Genomic DNA, 19557 nt, shown 5'->3' on the forward strand with positions numbered 1-19557 from the left:
CAAAACTGGTCACATATTTAAGGGATAGGTGCTTTGGTCCTTATACAAACTTATTATTTGAAACAGTCTTCCTCACAGCTTCTACGGATTTCTTAGAGGTGGTGAGTTCACTACACGCACAGAATCTTTTGATCCTTCGCATGACCTCACTGTAGCTGACATAACAATTAACCCTCACTACTTCTCTATATTTCTAAAACTCAAAAACTGATAGGGAAAGAATTCACTTTTAATCTCTGAGACTAACTGTACTTTTGCCCTCTGTCTTCTATGACTCGTTAACTGAGAAGCCGACCCAAAGCCAGCAAACAAGAGCCTCTCTTTGCCACAGATGGGCAAAGAGAGGCTCTTGTTTGTTTGAGGGGAAGCCCATGTCCCGAGCTTGGTTTGCCTCTCGCCGTCGCCTTCTCTGGCAATTCTGCGGGCTCCTGCCAGAGCGCTACACTCCTCATTCTCTCCGCATAGGAGCAGCAACAGCTGCAGCATCCGTAGCTCCTGTCTCAACACTCAAGGCTATGGGCCGATGGTCATCATCTGCCTACGAACGTTATCTCCGGCCTGAGGCTCGAGCTATCCTCGATGCTCAAAAGCAAAGAGTGCCCAACTGGCCTCACTGCATGTCATTACAGTCTAATTGGCTTTCTACCTAAATGCTCAGCTACCTCCTCCTGCTGGCACTTCCATGGAGGGCGCACGGAAGGCCAGGCAGGTTTTCCTGGTATGGTCGTTTTGGGGGTCTTGCTGCTGCTTTCCCAGAACAGAGCCAAATCTAACTTCAAATAAAATGTTTCCTTGACTAAAGTAGTCCTGACTGAACTGCTTTTTTTTTGAAAATTGTTTCCTTTTTTAAACTCTGGGTTTATTAATGCCATCAACAATCCATGTGTTGTGTGGCTGGGTTAGGAACTGGAACTTTTATTTAATAGAATGGTTCCAAATTCACAGCAATTCATGTCCTTGAAAATACATTTCCTGCAGTAATTGAATCATCAGGCACCAGTTATCTGGTACAGTTACACTATCTTACTTGGACTAATTGAATTTGAAGGTGTGTTGTTGGCTGCACATGCTGTAGAAGGGCTTGCCTTCTGTAGAGGGTAGCGCTCGCTTTTGTGATAAAATTATCCTAGCTCAGCATTATCGTACACAGTGTCGAGTAACAGTGCATGCATTGCAAATCATTTTGCTACACCGTCCACAACATTCCCTGCTATCCACACTAACGACATTAACATTTTGCAAAATCATTTAGCCAAAACAGCTTTAATTTTTGATGATTCTCCAGCTATATAAAAAGCAGACAAAGCACTCAGACTGCACGCCAGATGTCTCACCCTACCTTTATGTATTAGGAGGTGACAGTCTAAATCCTGTGTGCTGAGTGCCTAAGGCTCCACAACAGGGAAATTGCATTCTGATCCAGTCCACTCCTCTGTGTGTTAGTGTTATACAACTATACGACTATTGTGTCTGGCATTTGCATTACGGCCATGAAATTCAGCCCACTGGCTTTCACTATGTAGCGTGATGAGCCAACAGTTGGAGTTCTAGCTTATCTGTTGCCATGCTACAGCAAGATCACATACGCCCTGTCTTCAAAGCTGCTCCACAGCCTTTTTATTGAAATGCATCACAAGAAAGAAGTGTATGCGGTCACAAGAAAACCTATTTACTTTCTCTTGGTGTGTACATTTGACATAATGTGACTTTTAAGTACCAGACGACAGAAAATTAGAGCATTACAGCAACAACCACGGCATGACACAACAATCTGATGGACACGATACGTGAATGCTGACTTTGAGGCAGCGGGTGTTGGGTACAAGGTGTGGTAACGTGCCTGCTATTGTGTGGCTGTATGTGAAGTAGTCCTCTGTGTATCCATCATTATGGGCAGTGAATCAAGCAAGCAGACAGGGGCTGTTGAAAAGAGGCCCCCTGGGAGCAAGGCCTTGTCCTGTCACTACCGGGAGGGACGGCCAGATAATAATGGAGACATCATGAGGGCAGGAGATAGGCTTTCCTTTTCAAAGTGGAAGATGGTGAGAATTTGCAGTATCCCATCACAACAGCCTCACAGCCATTGATTGGTCCCTGGCCTGTCTTAAAAAGGACATCTCTAACTGCTCTTGTCAAAGAAAACAGATGCCAGAGCTGTTTGCCTTCAGAAGAAAAGCTTCATTATGCTTCTGAAAAGAGATGACTGTCCTATTTTAGTAATAACTGATATCAGTTGGGACACAGTGGAAGAGGTTCACATGGGACCTGCAGTAATTTAGCTTTTTATCTGCCTGACAACAGATGAATTACATTTTGATGTATTCTGATCTCATACAGGATGATTAATTGTTGAAATCAGAAAAGCATAAAATCAGCAGGCTCTTATGCAAAGAAAAGGCGATGATTTCAAAGCATGTCCCATTTCTTGCAACGTATAGAGCTAAAACAATTATATGCAGGCATCAAAAAGTATTTCATTTCCAATATTTCTTCCAGCTTCAGCTGTTCTCTGGTCACAGATTGCTTTTGACAGTCACTCCGAAAACTCTCAAAGACACTTCCAAAAATTAAGTTTAGGAGATGACCGTAGCCCGGTGCAGCTCTTAAAAAATAGGTTGCATCAATGTCTTGAAAGTCAGTTTTCCACTGAAATCCATGTGCCTTTTTAAAGTTAATAGCCTTGGCTTTATCAACAGAGGGGGAACTGAAGTATTCAGCACAGAGTGGAGAGGGTAACATCAACAATCTGCAATGTTTACTGACTTGAGTCAGTTGAGTCAGTTGTAGACTAACTTTTCCATGTGTTGTTCTCAACAGAATTAGGTAAATTGTTTTACTTTGGCAACCACACACATTCTTTCTCTGCAATGCTGGAAATATATTTTTGCATTCATTACCCCCTGCTGGCAAGGACTCTGAAATATAATAGCTTTGCCGTGCTCTTAAGAGTGCATTCGGGTTCACTTTCAAATCCGAGGCAATTTAGGCTCCTTTTGAACAGTTGATGGAGTACACATCAGAAATGCAGCAGCAGCTGCTGAGTGACCACAACAGCGTGGTATTCATGCAGAGCCAGGACGAGCAGGACAATGGTCTCATCCTGAAATATGTCTATGAAAATAGTGCTTGGATGTGTTTTATGACAGAAAGCCTCAAGCCTGGCAAATGATGTGTCAAATGGCTTGTAAAGATTTTCCTTTTACACTAGTCTATTGTTTTTGTCTTATTTTTGGATGCATTGCTGCTTTCATTTTAAAATATTTTTAACCAGTTCCTGAAGTATGTCCAGAATTTCTGTGATTTATTGCAAAAAGCTTTCCTGCCATGGACATGGAAAATCTCATGTTGCTTCAGGAAGACATCATTGAGATGTAACATTAGTGTTTCTTTGTCCTCGCTGCTGTTATATTTTTTTTTTTTCAAGTTCAACCCAGCAGCATCAATTACTCAAAGAGCATCTATCCTGACACTGTTATTTCTCCTCTTGTCTGCAGAGAAGCCACTGCCACAGGGTCCTCCAGGTGGTGTTATCGGGATCCTTGGAGGTGTCGTTGCCATTGGACTCATCATTGGCGTGGCTGTTACTGTTTTCATGGTCCATCGGCGGCAGCAGAAGACCCGCACAGAGACAGATAATGACCTGTGAGTACCGAGCCTCTGCCAGAGAATATTGCAGGGGGCTGGACAGGTGGTAAGATTAGGTGTGCACTCTTGTCAGCCCACGAGAGAGAAATACTTTGAAAAGGACAAAACACTTTTTTGGGGGGAGAGTTAATGTGTTCAGAGACAGAAGAACACACTGCAGACATGTCACTGCCTCTTTGTCATTCATTCTATTCTGAGAGCCGATAATTTCCTTTCCTATAGGTCACTTCATAAAAAATAATCAAATTGCACCCAGACTTTTAAAAAATGCAAGTTTATCTTTGTTTACTATTACAAATAGAATCTCTGATTGTCAATGAAGCTGTAGCTAAGTGGTTGCTTGATTGCAATGTGGGCTATAGTGAGCCCATTTCTCATTGAACCACTGCTCTTTTAATCAGGACTGATTGCAGGAGTATGTGCTGCAGTTTCTTCTTGGGAAAGCTTCACCACCAAATATGAATCAAATATTGATCTACTTCTATCAAATCTGACGCTGAGGTGGTAGTTCAAGTCTGAACCCTCCAAAAGCAATGTTGGTAGGTCATTTCAGTTAAAAAATTACAGTTCCATTCGTTGTATCAATTACGCCAGGCAGATTGCTGTTAAAGACAGATTTAAGGACTTTATTTACTTCTGCCTCCCTTCCTCCGGCCAACCAGGTAATTTTGTTCTGTCTGCAAACCAGGGGCCATGACAATTTTGAACACTGCCAGCTGCTGCCCATACACAAAGGGGAAAACAGAAGTTGCAGAGGATGCAGCTGAGAGAACCGCAAGCAACAGAGCTGTGAAAATCTAAAATATAGTTGTGTTATTCCGAAGGTGATAAAAGTCTCTGCCATCTGTTTAGTGAGAACTGTAAGAAATCTGTTTTCAACGAAGAAGGAAACAAGCTTTCAAGCTGAATCCCACTAATTGCCTTTGTCTAAAACACCTGGCCACGACAGATAGCTCAATGGTTGTCAGGGTTTCCATGATGCTCTTGGCTATACTGGATATACAAGATGCAAACCACATCCCCATGGGAATGATGCTGCTGTGCGCAGGGGTTGGCTATCTTCCTCCCTGGGAATATTACCAAAACAACTGAGGTTGGGGGTGTGCAGAATCTGGCTGAGGGTTCAACTGAGCCTTTAATCAACTCACATGATGAGATTACAATGCTTATTTTAGAGGTCCCCCTCCAGAATCTTGTAATTGATTTGATATTCAAAGCAGTGATGCTAACATCAAGCATCGACGAGATGCTGTGCCAGGTTTTTGGCCTCCGCGACTCTGTCGGCTGCTCGTCTTGGCGCTCTGCGGCTGCTGCAGGTTCACCGCTGAGCCCGCGGAGACCCAGAAACCACACTGCTTCTACCTCTCAGGAAAGCTTTTTAAGACAAATGAAGCACACAGACTCTTACCTCTCCCATTGCTTTCTGTCTCTTTCTTACTTCCTGCTAATCTATCTTTCTTTCTCACTCTGATGCCAAAGTAACTGCTCTCTGTTTCCCACTCCCCTCCCTCAGCATTGCTGTTGCTGCTGTTGCTGATAGTTGTGTGACACAGGCTCCAGAGAAGCCAGAGTCCCCCACAAGGAAAGTAGAGGCACCTGACCCCAGTCTATCCCCCACTGAACCCTGTCCTCCCGGATCCTCTATTCTGTTGCCTGCATGTAATGGTGGCCTGCAAGTGACATACTTGAGCACACCATTGTGAGCGCTGAAAGCAGCAAACGTTCATCGACACGATCATTTACTAGACATTCACACTGGACCTGACGTCTGAAAAACTTTGAATATAAGAAATTTCTATTTTTCTTTTGATAACACTCAACAAATTGAGACGTTTGAAGTGAAATTCAAACGTCTCTATTTGGTGCATGACAAAAAAAAAATACAAACATCCAGCTCCATCAATGGCTATGCAGTTTGATAAACAACTATGAATGAAAATTAAGCTCGAAACAGTGCCAAGATAAATCAAACTTAATTAAAAGTCTTAAGATAAAATATCCAGCTAGAGTTTATCAGATCCAGGGAGCTTGGACAGAACAGAACACTTTTTGACGAGATTGAACATACATATCAAATTGTTAATCAGACGGAAATCTGTAAGCTTATAAACTTTGTTTTGCATAAGCTAAAACTCACTGATAATGTCTTTGTTAACAGACCACATTGTGCAACCTCCCTCCTCCGCCTCTTGCTCTTTCCTCTCCTTTTGTGTGCATGATTGTCGTCAAATATGCATGACAAGAGTTATAGTCGTGTCAGTGCTGTGTAACTGTTGTTATTGTTTCCTACTTGTAGCTCGGCACGTTATGCTTTATGTAGCGAAATGTGATTCAAAGCTTTAATTGTCCAGATGAATATTTGTGTCCATTTTCCTGTGGCTTGTCATCAAACATGTTCAGTGTCTTACGAAGAAACTGTTCACTTGTTTTTTAAATGTCTAATTATGTGAATACAGATAAGTTGCAAGTGAATGTGTGGGGTTTATTTTAATGTAGAGAACCAATGCAAGAGATTCATAGTTTTATATGAGTGTCTGATGTCAGGGTAAAGGGGAAGCATTTAGCCAGACTGTTTAATTCTGCATGTTGATGAGCCGTTAATCAAGCCTGGGCATTTGATAACATGCCTGACTGCACCGCCAGTCACGCCTCTGTTTGCCCTCACAAAGCAGCACATGATGTGACTCAAAATTGGTCAATCCTAATAAATCACTGGCCCTTTAGAGGCTGCACTGGCACAATAGTCAACTGATTATCAAAATAGATGGGCATTGTCAAAAGCGATGTTCTCAGAATAATGTGTTCATCGCTCTGTCTTTTGCCCGAGCGTGATGTATGACCTCCAAAATGCTGAAAAGCACTGCCAATCGTGGCGCGGTTCCCCCTGCAAAATGAATTCACTCGCTAGTGTTCCTGACGTGCAGCTGGTGTTGACACAGTTGCAAATACTCACTGGTATAAATCACTTTGATGCCAAATTCCTGGCCATATTTACCACAATATCTGAAAAGAATCACATGCAGAATGTAAAAGGATGACCAAACAACACTGACACTTTTTTTTTCTCAAGCGTAAGTACAAATTCCTCCACTATAGGGACTAGAAATAGTTTTCCAGCACTGAAATGTAGAACCATTTTGATATTGGAGGACACTTGAAATTGTTGATGAACTCTACAGTGAAGTCAAAATGAAAAAAATGGGATGTTGCAGTTATAAAAATAGATGTCTTCTTTAGTGGCACAATTTGATGACACTGGGAGAAGTTATTCATAGAGATATGATTTGCTCATGTCTACCCTTTGGTTTATAAACCGGTCACCAGTGCTTTTCACCATTGCTGTGCGGAGACCTTTAAAATGTGATAAATGGTCATTCATTGTTGGACACCTTCTAGCTTTAAGCTGTAACCAAAGTAGGATTGTCTTTCTTGTCTTTCTGAGTCATTCAACATGTACTGTTACTGTACTAGGTGTGAAGTCGAATCTTTCACTGTTGTTGTTTATGAGTAAATATGGTGCTTGGTTTCTCTGTACAGAATGTTATACATGCAGTGCAACTGTCTATAACAATCACCTTTATTTTCATGTTCGTTTGTATAGCAGTGTATGTAATCTAGTATCAATGCCTAAGGTGGAAACTGGCCATATGTGTATAATTGTAAAGTTAAATCTTCCTCCAACAACAGAAATAGTTTTTGATAAACTTGTCAAAGAACAAAAACAGAAGTCATTTTGTTTCATTCTTTGTTTTGTTCTTTCTTCTATTGTGAGAAAAGAAAAAAAAGCTGAGCTCTGCAGAGTAATTGTTGTCCGCCTTTTGAAAAGATCGGAGCGAGACAAAGCATGAAAGTAATTGCCTCCTAAAGATCAAATCACATTTATCCCATCTTGCAATTAAAAGTATCATTAGCATTTAAATTGCCAAATAAGATTGTGATCAACAGAAATCAATGAGAGCAAAGAGGATCAGCTCAAACACTTCACATTGTTTTCCACGAGCGGGGCTGTGGTCATATGGCGGCTCTTTAATCCAAACGCTTCTGGATAAGCAACACCGCTTTCTTTCAAATGCAGCGGACAGCAAGACTGTTCTCTAACTGTCACACGTCTTAACTCTGATTATCTACGGCTCAAAAACTGCCTCATTGTTGCGAAAATTTCTAATAGAAATGTCACTTTTTTTGTGAGTGCATTGTAAAAGTCATTTTCTTTGCTGTAAATCTCCCCTCACAGATTACTCTTCTCAGTTTAAGGATTAGTTATGTTTTCTCCTCGCTATCTCCCTTAAATCTCCCCTTAAGCTGCCCTGAGCCTTTTGTAGCCAACAGAGCGAGGAGGAGCGAGGTCTTCAAGGTGGATGTCTGAGTAGGAAACAGTGCAAACTTGAATGTAGTTTATGGTTCCCTGCCCAGTGCTTTCTGCTCCCCACAGGCTTGTGGTGCTTGTCAGCTTTCATTAGTGTCTGCGTCTCACAAAGCCAACGCCCACATGCTGCCTGCATCACAGGCTCTGAGGAAGTCTCTGTGTGTAATTGCACAACTGAGATGCACTTGAAGTGGTCAAGCTGAGATGAACGTCATCGTGCTGCATCTGACTTAAGATGCATTGAGCAAATATCAAGCGCAAACCGCAGAGTTAGTTAGATTGTAATGCATCAGGGGTGAAAATGCAGAATATTATACACAAATTTGAAGTTCTGAATATTTTATTTCTGCTATATATCATAGCAGAAAACAACCAGAATAAATATTTAATGTTACACAGCCCATCAACCCTCACTTTAGCTCGTACTTACTCTATATTTAGGTTGATTCTGTCTTGTACGTAACATCTTTTTCATCCCCAGTGGCAATATCGGCCAGTGAAAAGATTACATCTCCACAGTTGGTCCCTCAGAAAAGTTAGAACAAGAAAGGCTGCATATATTAAACAATAACATTCACAAGAAGCAAGAAGGAATATATGGAAAGAAGTCATTTAATTATTTAGCTGGAGCTAGCCGTTGTACAGTAGTATTGTGAAGAAAAATGCATTCACCTGTCAAGCAAACATTCACTTAATGACTCCACAGCCACCACTGTAATGAATTATTCAAACAATAAAAACTTACATTTACATTTCAATCCAGCTTCAGTTAGTTTGTCACATACATCCCAAATGCTAAATGCTAATTCTAAGATAGGTCTGAGCATGTGCTCACGCTGGAGAAGTGGCAAAACAAGTATAGTACCACTTGTAAATATTTTCATAATACTCCTCTATCCTGCATTTATGCACACACTTTATATCCTGCACTTGCTTATTGCACTTCTGGTTAGACCTAAACTCCATTTCATTGCCTTGTACTTGTACATGTGTAATGGCAATAAAGTTGAATCTGACCTAATCTAATCTAATACTCAAAGATGTCCACATGCGTACTAAAGAATGTTTGAGTGATTTACCAAACTGTCCGTTGTAAACATTCATCGCAGTTTACAGACTGACTTCCTGGTTCAGTTTTGACCTACCGTACTTGCCATTGTTGTGATCACACACAGATTTCCTATGAAATGAGGGATAAATAACAATATTTTAGGTGGTTTACATAATCTGTGATCTATTTCTGATCATCTGACCACTTGTTTCAAATCAGACCCAAGTTGGAATAAACTGCAATTATCCTGTATGTAAACTCAAAGATGTCAGCTTGCCTGCTGAATTTGCTTGGTTTCTGGATGTGCTGTTGATGGACACCATAGTCCCACAGTTCAATACTCACAGGAAAGGGAAGAGCTGGAAAAATGAAAACAAATTGTGGATACAGTTGAGACAGCTTCAGGAGCATCTCCAAAAACAGAACATGAAGTATTAAATCTTTGGAAAAACATTTAGCTCTCCCTTTCATAATTTTAATTAGCAGTAATTTTCCAACATCACAGTTTGTTTGACGTTGGCGCACGCCTTCTTTTAATACTTCCTGCCCGTACAAGACAGTAAAGTACAATAATGTCCCGTATTCTCACAGAAACAGCCTATTTTAAAGGTTAGTACTTCATAGTATTAGTCTGTAGTATGGAATTGGGACACAGCTTGAGTAACTGAGCACACACATACTCTATGTACATACACGCCGCTTCATCAAACACTGATGCTACTATTCGCTGTTTTCCTGCTATTGTTTCAACCAGTAGTGACAGTCTATACACTGACGGCCTCCTGAGGCTGCTGCTTGTGCGTTACTTGATTACAAATGTACCTGAATTCAATCAAGAAAGGGAGGAATGACAGGGAAAAAGTGGTTGCTGTGGGGTGGTAGTCATGAGACGAGGGAGTTTCTTCATGTTTGGTCAGATTTAATAAACCCACTCTGCATATGGGGCCCCAACACACTACCTATTTGAACAGGCTCCTTCACATAATGTGCAATGAAATGCAATCATCAGGGGTCCTATGGGAACAAATGTAAGGTGAAAAATACAGCAGGATCTGAATGCAAATGCTGCATCATACATAAACATGGTATGATTTCATCCTGCTTCAATACATCTGTTCCAACACGAAGATGTGCAACTGATTTGTCTTAAAACAGTAAATATTGTTTCAAATGTTGGGTGATGCCGCATTTCTTTTTAATGGAATGCCAATTAGGTCAGTGAGATATTCATCAGCTCTTTGTTTCAGCAAATTGAAGAAATGTCATAATTTGGTGTCTCAGTGTACGCACAGGGCAGACACAGGCTGAAAATTACATTTTGTCTCATACATTTCTTGAAAGCAAATGATCTTGTCGGCTGTCACAGCTTTTTTCAAAGTTCTCACCTGTATCAGAATCCAGTCAATCATAAGCAACGGATTACAATACTTTATAATGAGCCCACTGCTGTACCTGCGGAAACCGCATTTCCACAAGACTCATAATTATCTGTCTCAGAGAAAATGGATGCTTCCCCTCTGAAGGCTCTGCGATGGAAGAGGTTATTGTAGACGAGAGTGTGCTGCACGCTGCCTTTCTGAGCGTTTGCTGTGCCTCTGTGCTGCAGACAGGCAGAAGAGGGTGCCACATGAATCTGGCAGTGGCACGGCAGCTCTGTCTGGAGACAAGGTGATACGGACTGGAAATAATGAGCGTGAAAGAAAGAGTTAAGAGGTGCACTCATGCACAAATTTTCTGCACATTAAAACGCCGGCTTGGCCTTGTGGAAAGGTCATGTTATTCAATAAGGACGTGAACCAGTGCAAATGGGAGGCGGGAGGAGCCGGAGATAATGCATGTAGGTACACAGCTCAGTGTCTGTGCTCCACTTCATTATCTTTGATCACTCCTGATATCATGTCAGAATACGGCAGATGACATCTGACTGCCAGCATGTTTGAGGGAAGGGGTTTTTCTTTGTAATGATTTCGTAGCAACAACCCTTCTGCTTCCTTGTCTGAAATAATTATCCGGATATACTTCAAACAATTTCAGCATCAAGCTTTCAATTACTGCTGTCTTTCCTGTCCACAATTTAATTTTCCTTTTTATTATCGTATCAACGACTGTGTGCCGGAGTGGCCTTTATCGTCAGTGAAAATTTCATTGTTGATTTGAAGAAAATAGTTGTTTACTGTTCTGTTAATGGCGGCATGTAAATGAACACAGGTGTTTCAGTTGTTGAGGCTTTGTTCTTCCCCAGGTGTGTCAACAGAGGGGCGGGGTGAGCGTCTTGGGATTAGGGTTTGTTAGTACCAGGGATCCAGGGAAAGGTGGAGTGAGGAAGCTGCCTGCTGAGCACTCTGAGTCACAGCTCAGGACCACATGTCAAACAAACAGTCGCTGCACAGTAGGCAGGGTGTCCACCTGGCACTCTGGCTGAGGCTCAATCCACCCTGAGGACTTGACTCACACATGCCCTTCTCCCTGCCCCCTATACCCCCTCCATCCCCATCTCCTCACCTCAGTGTCCAATTACAGCCCACTCTCATTAGCACAGTGTCTCTCCAGCGAGAGCCTTTGAAAGGGCAGGGGGAATGGCTGCCGCCGCAACAAAGCCACCAACACGAGATCTATCAAAATCCAAGGAAAGAGTGAAAAAGGCAAGTGCAGGCAGGACTTCTCATTATAGAGTGCTGTAGAAGGTGAGGGACATAAAGGGTGGCGATCCCTTATTGTGCTGAGTGTCATGTTATTTTTTCACTCTCTTAACAGGACCGACCTCCCACCCGCCCACAAACCAGCCCCTCCCCCGCCCAAAAAGAAGAACAGTGATATGAAGGGACACTTGACATCCGATGACATCCAGGTAAGATCTTTCTCCTTCTCCTGCTCTTCTCTTATTCTTGTTCTCTCTGGCTGATCCGACACAAATTCTGAGAGCTTTCCAGATTTCTGTCTCAAATTTCTGCCACTTTCTCACATTTTAGTGAAATGTTGCCAATTTAAGCCCAAATATATTTAAAAAGTGTACAAAAACCAAGTCCGAACATGCACAATTACATTCATAACAGCTATATGTATGGAAGCCCATAGGGGACCATATTAAAATGATAATCTTAACTTGAAAATGAAAATGTAATTCCACAATAGCATTATAATTTTCCACATATGTATGTGTTATATAAGTAATTAAAATGCAATAATCCAATTTTCATTTTCATTTTCAAATGCTCGTATGGGTGTTCTATGTCCATATTTCAATGAAAATTATAATATGGAATTACATTTTCATTTTCAAGTTTACATTATATATATATATATATATATATATATATATATATATATATATATATATATATATATATATATAGTCCCCTATAGGCGTTTTCTTGAAAAGTGTTGTACACGCTATCAGTTGGACATCATGGTTGGTGTTCGAATGGTATTCATGGGGATACAGTAAAATGTCAGTTTAGTGACAGGAGGCTATTTTTTTCTCATGTTGTACAGTATTTCTTAGTGTTTCTTATACTCTTCTCTGGATTGGCGCTTGTCACAGTTCCTTGAGTTCCTTCAACAATCCAATCCAAGTACAATTAGTTGAGAGTGCCTGAATATGTAGAAATGTCTCCAAGTGAAGCCAGTAACATGTAGCATAATTACCCATCTGACACTAATTAATTTCCCTCTTAATAAGTAATCATTAGTAATTTATTTATTTAGCTGGCATTATAGTCAGCCCCTGTGGACACATATATGCTGCATATTATGCATTATGTCTTTCTATTGTATTCGGGCATTATTAGATGAGTGGTAAATATTATAAAGTACCACTCGAGTCTGATGAATAGCTTCATTTCACAGTAGTGTTTGGTTTTTATTTTTTTAACCCTGAGAATGTTTTCATAATGAGCAGTTTTATTATTAATCAGAGACAAACTGAAATGTCAACATTGAGTGAATTAGTGAGGATAATCTACTGATATAACAGTTTTCTCTGATCACTGATCTGGGCCAAAGAGGCAAAACACTCGCCACCACTGCAGAGACCTGTGTTCAATCCTCGGCACTGGCACCGCTTTGATTTACAAACATGCAGCGGTTGGGGGCGGCTGCATGAACACCACACATGTTACGCCCTCCTGGTGAAGTTCCTTCCTGGCAGGTTGAAAGAAGCAGGCAACGCTATCGACATGTCCCAGAGTCCATACATACTAATTCTAAGCAGGTTTGTGTGTTCACACTGGAAAAGTGACAGAACTGAGTATACTCAAAACAGACAGCATACTAAATATGGTTGATCTTTGAGTGTGCTCACAGTTGGGCAAAACTTTTTTTACTAATTGTGGATGGTGGTGAAACAGCTCTGGGAACTCTGAAAATACAAAATAACAGCTGCTTTTTTAGAACAAAACATTTTACTGTCTCTTTGCTTCGTTTAATTGGCAGTGTCATTCTAAAGTCGCCTTTGCATGGCGGGAATATAAAATAATTTCCTGTTAGTAGAAAACAGTCACACATGGCTCTCTACAGTGAAGTTAAGGCAGCTGCATTCCTTTTGCACCAGTCTACTTGTGTACCACCAAAATTTCAAAACTGCCGCTTAACCACAAACCTGACCTGCCTCTTGAATTGGGGCAGAAAATATTCCCAAGCCCCTCTCTCGAAATTGGAAACATCACTTTCCATGGTCGCACCATCTCTGCACAGCTCCTTTGATGATTGGCTCCTGGTCTGTTTTAATCAGCTGGTGGCCCCACAGATCAATATTGTTTTGTTAAGCTTGGATGAGAACGCAATCTTTATATTGTATTAGACTATATAAAATAACACCAAATCAGTACTGTATAAAGGAATCCCCAGATGTTTCTTCCCAGTGGCTTTCCAGTGTGCTTGCTGTAGATTTGTCTATAGCACAAACAAACAAGTGCAATAGCATGTACACATCAATGGCTGGGTACAGTCCACAGAGGTCGCAGTAAGCTTACTGAGACCTTCAGTGTTGCTGCTCATTCAAGGACTGCGGTACAAAATAATTGGCCATTCCAAATTGGGGAGATAAAGTGGAAAAAAAGAATTATTAGAATCTGAATAATTGAAGATTCACCTAAACGTCAAGTTGGTCACCGTGTATCAGCACTGCTGAGATTTTAAATCCAACTTTATGATGCTCTTTATAGCTCCAAGGTCAAACTCCTGGACATCTGGGCAAAGAAAGTAAAGGAAAGAAGGGAAAGTAATGTGCTCTCCTCCCTACACAGCTACAGCAGAGGAGTGCTTGAGTAATTCACCTAATGCCAGGCACACTGGTGATTAGTAGAAAGATGAGGCTGTTACAGACACTTAACGGGATTTAATGCGTTCGACTTTATGGCTGCAGTTGCTTTAAAAGAAGCTGCACGCCCAGAATGCTTGCATCTGGAAAAATAAAAGTAAGCACAGGAAAAAATATCACAGCAGTTTCATGACATGATGGGTAAAGTATGCATGAATAAGCAACAATCACCGATGCATAGACAATAAGCTTCACTGTAGGCATGTGCAGAACAAAATATGTTTAATTTTATTAAAACCAAAACATTTTTGCGGTTCAAGCTATGAGGTTTCTTAGTATTTATGGCTTTAATGGCACAGCAGGTCATGACGTAACAATGGCTGCACCTTCAACATTCATTCAACATCTGTTTCAATGACAGAGCAGATTCCAAATGATCGGAAATAAAGATAAATTGTTAAGAGATAATCTGAGCTATAACTTTAAATCATAAACCAGAAAACAGTTTCTTTAGTCTCACCTTCCTCCCTTCAGCTGGAAAAGTTCCTGCCAAAACCTGTCAATCATCTTGATGAGCTGTTTCTTAAAATGGCACTGAGATAATCAGCATCTGTAAAGCCTGGCAGCTCTACAGATGTTGATCTAATAATGTGTAATAATAACACAGTTCTATTTACTGTTCACTATATTTTTGAACTGCTGCAGGTTTAGCTTTGCTAGACTTCATTTTCTTACTTTGTTTGAAGAGTAAGAAGACACACAGTTACAATACCGGGGTTTGCTCAGTCACTCAAGAGAGTAACTGTTGGCCCATGTGGTCATAGTCTTTCATGACAAATTTGTTATCGTAATGTATATGGAATAGTGAATTGTTTAAAATAAAGAAAGGATAATTCAATTAAATTTAAATATTCTTTTCTTCCTGTTTTCTTTGTTATTGCTGTGGCTGCGAGACCCTCAGCTCGGCTCTGACCACAGCCCTCAGTCCAAAACACACTGAACATTAATGAAAATCCAATTTTAGGAAAAAGTTTGGATAACAAATAAAGGAGCACTCAGACCCAGATAGGTAATGGCTAATGCAGTATATCCTATTATTGAAACTGGAACCTGAAAAAGTTATTACAGCTTTATATCAGGATGGGTTGCTAGGTGACTCGGCTGGCCTGAAAAAATTGGCAGCATTATGGTTTTATCATTGCCCAATGCACAGAGCACAACTGGCAACGCAGCCACTGTATCAACATCTGCGCTCGCTACATCACAAACACTTGGTGTATGTTGCTGTGAAATGGACTCTCAGAGCCAAACAGACGACAACTATCCAGGAGGCCGATGTCTTTATGCTCCGAACAAACATTTCCTCCAGCTAATTGCATATGAAGTCTGGCGCTCAGCTCAACGTTCGACAACTCAGCTATTAAATTCTTCACCTTTTGATGTAATATGAATGGAAAAGCTCACACCGACCAAGTGCATGTGGACTGGCATTCAACAGCTATTTTTGAGTGTAAGAAAAATGGGGATCAAACAGAATTTGGCAGCCTTTTGATCCCTTAATTTAAACAGCACTGAGGTGTGGAGAGGAAACACATTGTTCAACATCTCTTATATGAATTGCACATTTATTACGTTGATAACTTAATTGTTCTGGTCGACTTTCATTTTTTTCATTCACTTTTATTCCTTTTCATTGTGCAATGCGCAGGTCTGACAAATGTTTAATGAGGGTGTTCAATTGCCATTAGAAAATAAAGTAATTCCTTCATGTCATGAAAGGTCTAGGGCCTGTTGTAATTATCTCACCTTAAAAACCCTTAAAGGCACTTTTCTGTCAGCACCGCCAAACATTGCATTGTGATTATGACAGAGTTTAAAAGATCAATTAGGAGCACGCTGTGAGGAAAGTTTGAGACCTGTTGAAGGAAAACTATAGAGGAGCACTTTGCCCCCGTTCTTGAGAACCTTAGATATATGGCTTAGCTCCCAATTAGTCTGCTGAACGGTTAAAAAAAAAAAAAAAAAAGGTAGCTATCACGAATGTTGTTTTATTTTCATGCCTCATGCAAAATATTGCTAAAATTGTGTAAGTGTAGTTTCATGGTGTGACTCATGTTGTTTTGAGATATATAGTGTATATAGAGTGAAATAGGATTGGTTCCATCATCTTCACCTTTCATTTCTTTTTTAATGTTGCTCTGCTCTCCTTTGACATGAATGAATCCCCCTGAATGTTCCTTAAAAAGGTCCTTCTGTCATCACTGTAGGAATAACAGCTTTAGCTGTAAGATAGACATTTATACAAAACAAAAAGCCATCACCTCCTCATTATGAAATTTGAGTTCCCGCGATTCAAACACTGGTTTCAATACTACAATGCACACAAAAGTCCATTAAATAATGTAGCAACATTATTTTATAATGTATTATATTGTATATTGTCATCTTTGAACATAATCCTCTGCTAATCTAATTAGCAGTATGAAGTTGACGTCATTTCTGCTTTGAATTCACAATGTTTTTTAAATATACAAATAAAAGGTTAAGACCTCCTGTTTATTGTAGTATCCCATGTATCTTTTCTACACACATCGTTTAGTTTTTTACAGAGTATATAACAAACATTTGACACATGAAAGACTCAGAGTTTTTTTTTCGTTTTTGAGATTAATTTCTACGTCTCAGACGATCTGCAGTCCAGTTTCAAATCCTTGAGCACTGAGCAGATATTCCTCTGTAATATGACAAAGCCAAGGCACAATTGTAGAAAATCTGGTGAATGAGTCCAAATTTAAACATTTCAGTTGAGAAACCATTTAAAAGAAACATGTAAAGTAAACACCAAAATAGGATTTTAAGATATTATTTCACATATAACATTAACATATAAAGGTGGTTTCAAGGAGCTTCATCCTTATATTGACAACCTGTGTCTGCCGAGCTGTAATTAATCTGCAGCGTATCTGTTCTGTAATCACATGACACCTTCATGTATGAATTAAAGTCCCTGAAGTTCTTTCCTTCAGAGGCTGTGTAGCACAGCTAGCTTTTGCAGCTTTACAGTTGCTTTGGCTCCACTATTTCAGAAGTTTGCATCATACCTTTGTATGATATGCAAGTGATTAATTTGACAAAATAACTTTGATGCGCATATGGAGTTCAGCAGAGCAGCTAAAGTTCAAACTGCTGCCAAGCTGTATTCCTTGTCAGATTTCAGATCTTGTTTTACCACTGAAAAACAAATGTGAGCAAATGAAGCCAAAACATTTTCAACATAATATTCTGCTGCGGAAGTGCTGTAGCTCTGAACTAATGTGTATGTAACAAAGGTAGTAGTTTTCAATGATGGGCTAATTGCAAAGTTAACCTTGGTGAGGATTGTAGAGCAGCTCCGGTATAAATTGGTTGACCTTGAAATTGGTTTGTGAAGTTGTGGAGCTTATTTTGAGTTCTCTGCGTTTCCTGTAGGTGGTTCATCTCGACAAGGAGGAGGAAATGCAGAAGCTTCCTCTTCAGCCTCCTTATTACGACATGGCGCCCTCTGAGTCGACCCCCTTCACTGATAAGCCGGTGAGTAGTGATACCATGAGCGGGTTCAAAGGAGCTTCTCTATGAACTGGTCATCCACAGCCACTGTCTTTGGCTGGTAGTAATTGCTGGTGACAGGGCGAACTTTCTGTGCCATTATCCTTGGAGGTGTTTGAGAATTGATTTCTAAATTAAATGCAGTGCTGTGATGCTTCCTGAATGTCACTGAGGATCTTTAATGTAGCTGCTTCCTTCTTTGCTTTTCTGGTGTTAAAAGTGGACTGGAGCCTTTCTAACAAGCTGACCAGTAAATCCATTGGGTGCTTTGACTAAGCTCCTTATCTCATCATCTACATCAGCGCCACTCACCTTCTATCTAAACCTGGGCTGGCCGACGTCCTCTGTGTGTGTGTGTGTGTGTGTGGATTATTTCACGTTCTGACACCAACACCCCCCACCTGCTCTGCCCTCTGCCCTCTGCCTCCACTTCCTCTAATCTGTCATAATTACTTGTGTGTTTGCATGGCAGCCGTGGGCAGATAAATTGCAGTGTGATGCTCTACAGTACATCATCGCCCCTGACTGTTAACTGTTGACTATGAAGTATTTGTCTCGTTGTATTAGATGCCTCTGCTAACTGTGGTGAGCCTCCCTCAGTGGCACAGATGCTTGAGTGTTTTGGGGGCTTTATTTGCTTTGGCTGGAGTCTCGGCTTTGAGTTAAAGAAAATAAAACTCTTTTGGACTTGTGTCAGCCTGTGTGTGTTGTGTGTGCGAGCAGAAGAACATCCTTTCAGCTATGTCTCACAGTGGTAAATGTGAACTCTTGCTGTAGCAACCATACAGTGCAGTGGCAAACAGGAACAACTGGCTTTAAATTAGTAATACAGTTGCTACCTGCATTGTTAATAAAGGTAAGAAGCTTCATGTTGCCTGTAACAAACAAACATCTGCTGTTGGTGCAGAAACTGATGACAATAACATGTGGGTGTTAATCTGGATTCCAGCATTTCATTGCTATCAACACCTTGTACCTCCATACACTGTAAAATCTCCTGATTAGTTTAGTGAAATCATCTTATCTTTTTTTAGTCAGTCAGTGTAATTAGATGCATTTGTCAGTTTCAATTCAATCCAACAAAACATTTCTAAATAACGCATTCAAAACCATCTCCGGAGTTATCTCAGTAAGTCTTGAGAGGATAAGTCTGGTAATAGTCTATATTTTACTTATTGTCAACAAACCCCATGAAAAGGCCAAAGCCACCAATGAACTGACTGCTAACAAGTTTGGTTTGTGTATCCAAAGTGAGATTAGTCTTATTCCTCTGTGCCATAGAGCTCCATTAATGTCCAGAAACTGTTAAAAACACATCAGTGAGCCACCCCACTGCACTGTGTGACATGCTCCTTCATTACCACAGACGTGATTGACTTGGAGCTGAGAGCCACAGACGGGGTTGGGAAGTCAGAGAGTATTGAGAGACGGACTAACACATACTGTGGTTTTGGTATTTTCATGAGATTTGTTGACAATAAAGAACAATATAGAATATCACCAGCCTTATTCTTTAAGTTTATCAAACTCTCTTTCCTCAACCTCTGTTAAGTCAATTTTATATTAGAACAAGCGATCAGAAGAGACAAAAAACAACAACAAAACGGCTTTTGTTACAGTGTATAGGATTGACATTACAGTGTATAGTGTGTT

General features: G+C 40.5%; 1 protein-coding gene across 4 annotated transcripts in view; it reads left to right on the forward strand.

Moving 5' to 3' along the window:
• Positions 1 to 19557, forward strand: part of nectin1b (nectin cell adhesion molecule 1b) — a 142540-nt gene that overhangs the window by 108654 nt on the left and 14329 nt on the right. For 3 of the 4 annotated variants that reach the window (XM_044201469.1, XM_044201472.1, XM_044201471.1), the window contains exons 6-9: positions 3495 to 3642; positions 5159 to 5227; positions 11817 to 11910; positions 17788 to 17889. In XM_044201469.1, coding sequence (XP_044057404.1) covers positions 3495 to 3642; positions 5159 to 5227; positions 11817 to 11910; positions 17788 to 17889 — 413 coding nt within the window. The remainder of the gene's footprint in view (positions 1 to 3494; positions 3643 to 5158; positions 5228 to 11816; positions 11911 to 17787; positions 17890 to 19557) is intronic. The other variant, XM_044201470.1, reaches the window with a different exon arrangement.

The sequence above is a fragment of the Siniperca chuatsi genome, linkage group LG7, assembly GCF_020085105.1.
Source record: "Siniperca chuatsi isolate FFG_IHB_CAS linkage group LG7, ASM2008510v1, whole genome shotgun sequence".
NCBI lineage: Eukaryota > Metazoa > Chordata > Actinopteri > Centrarchiformes > Sinipercidae > Siniperca > Siniperca chuatsi.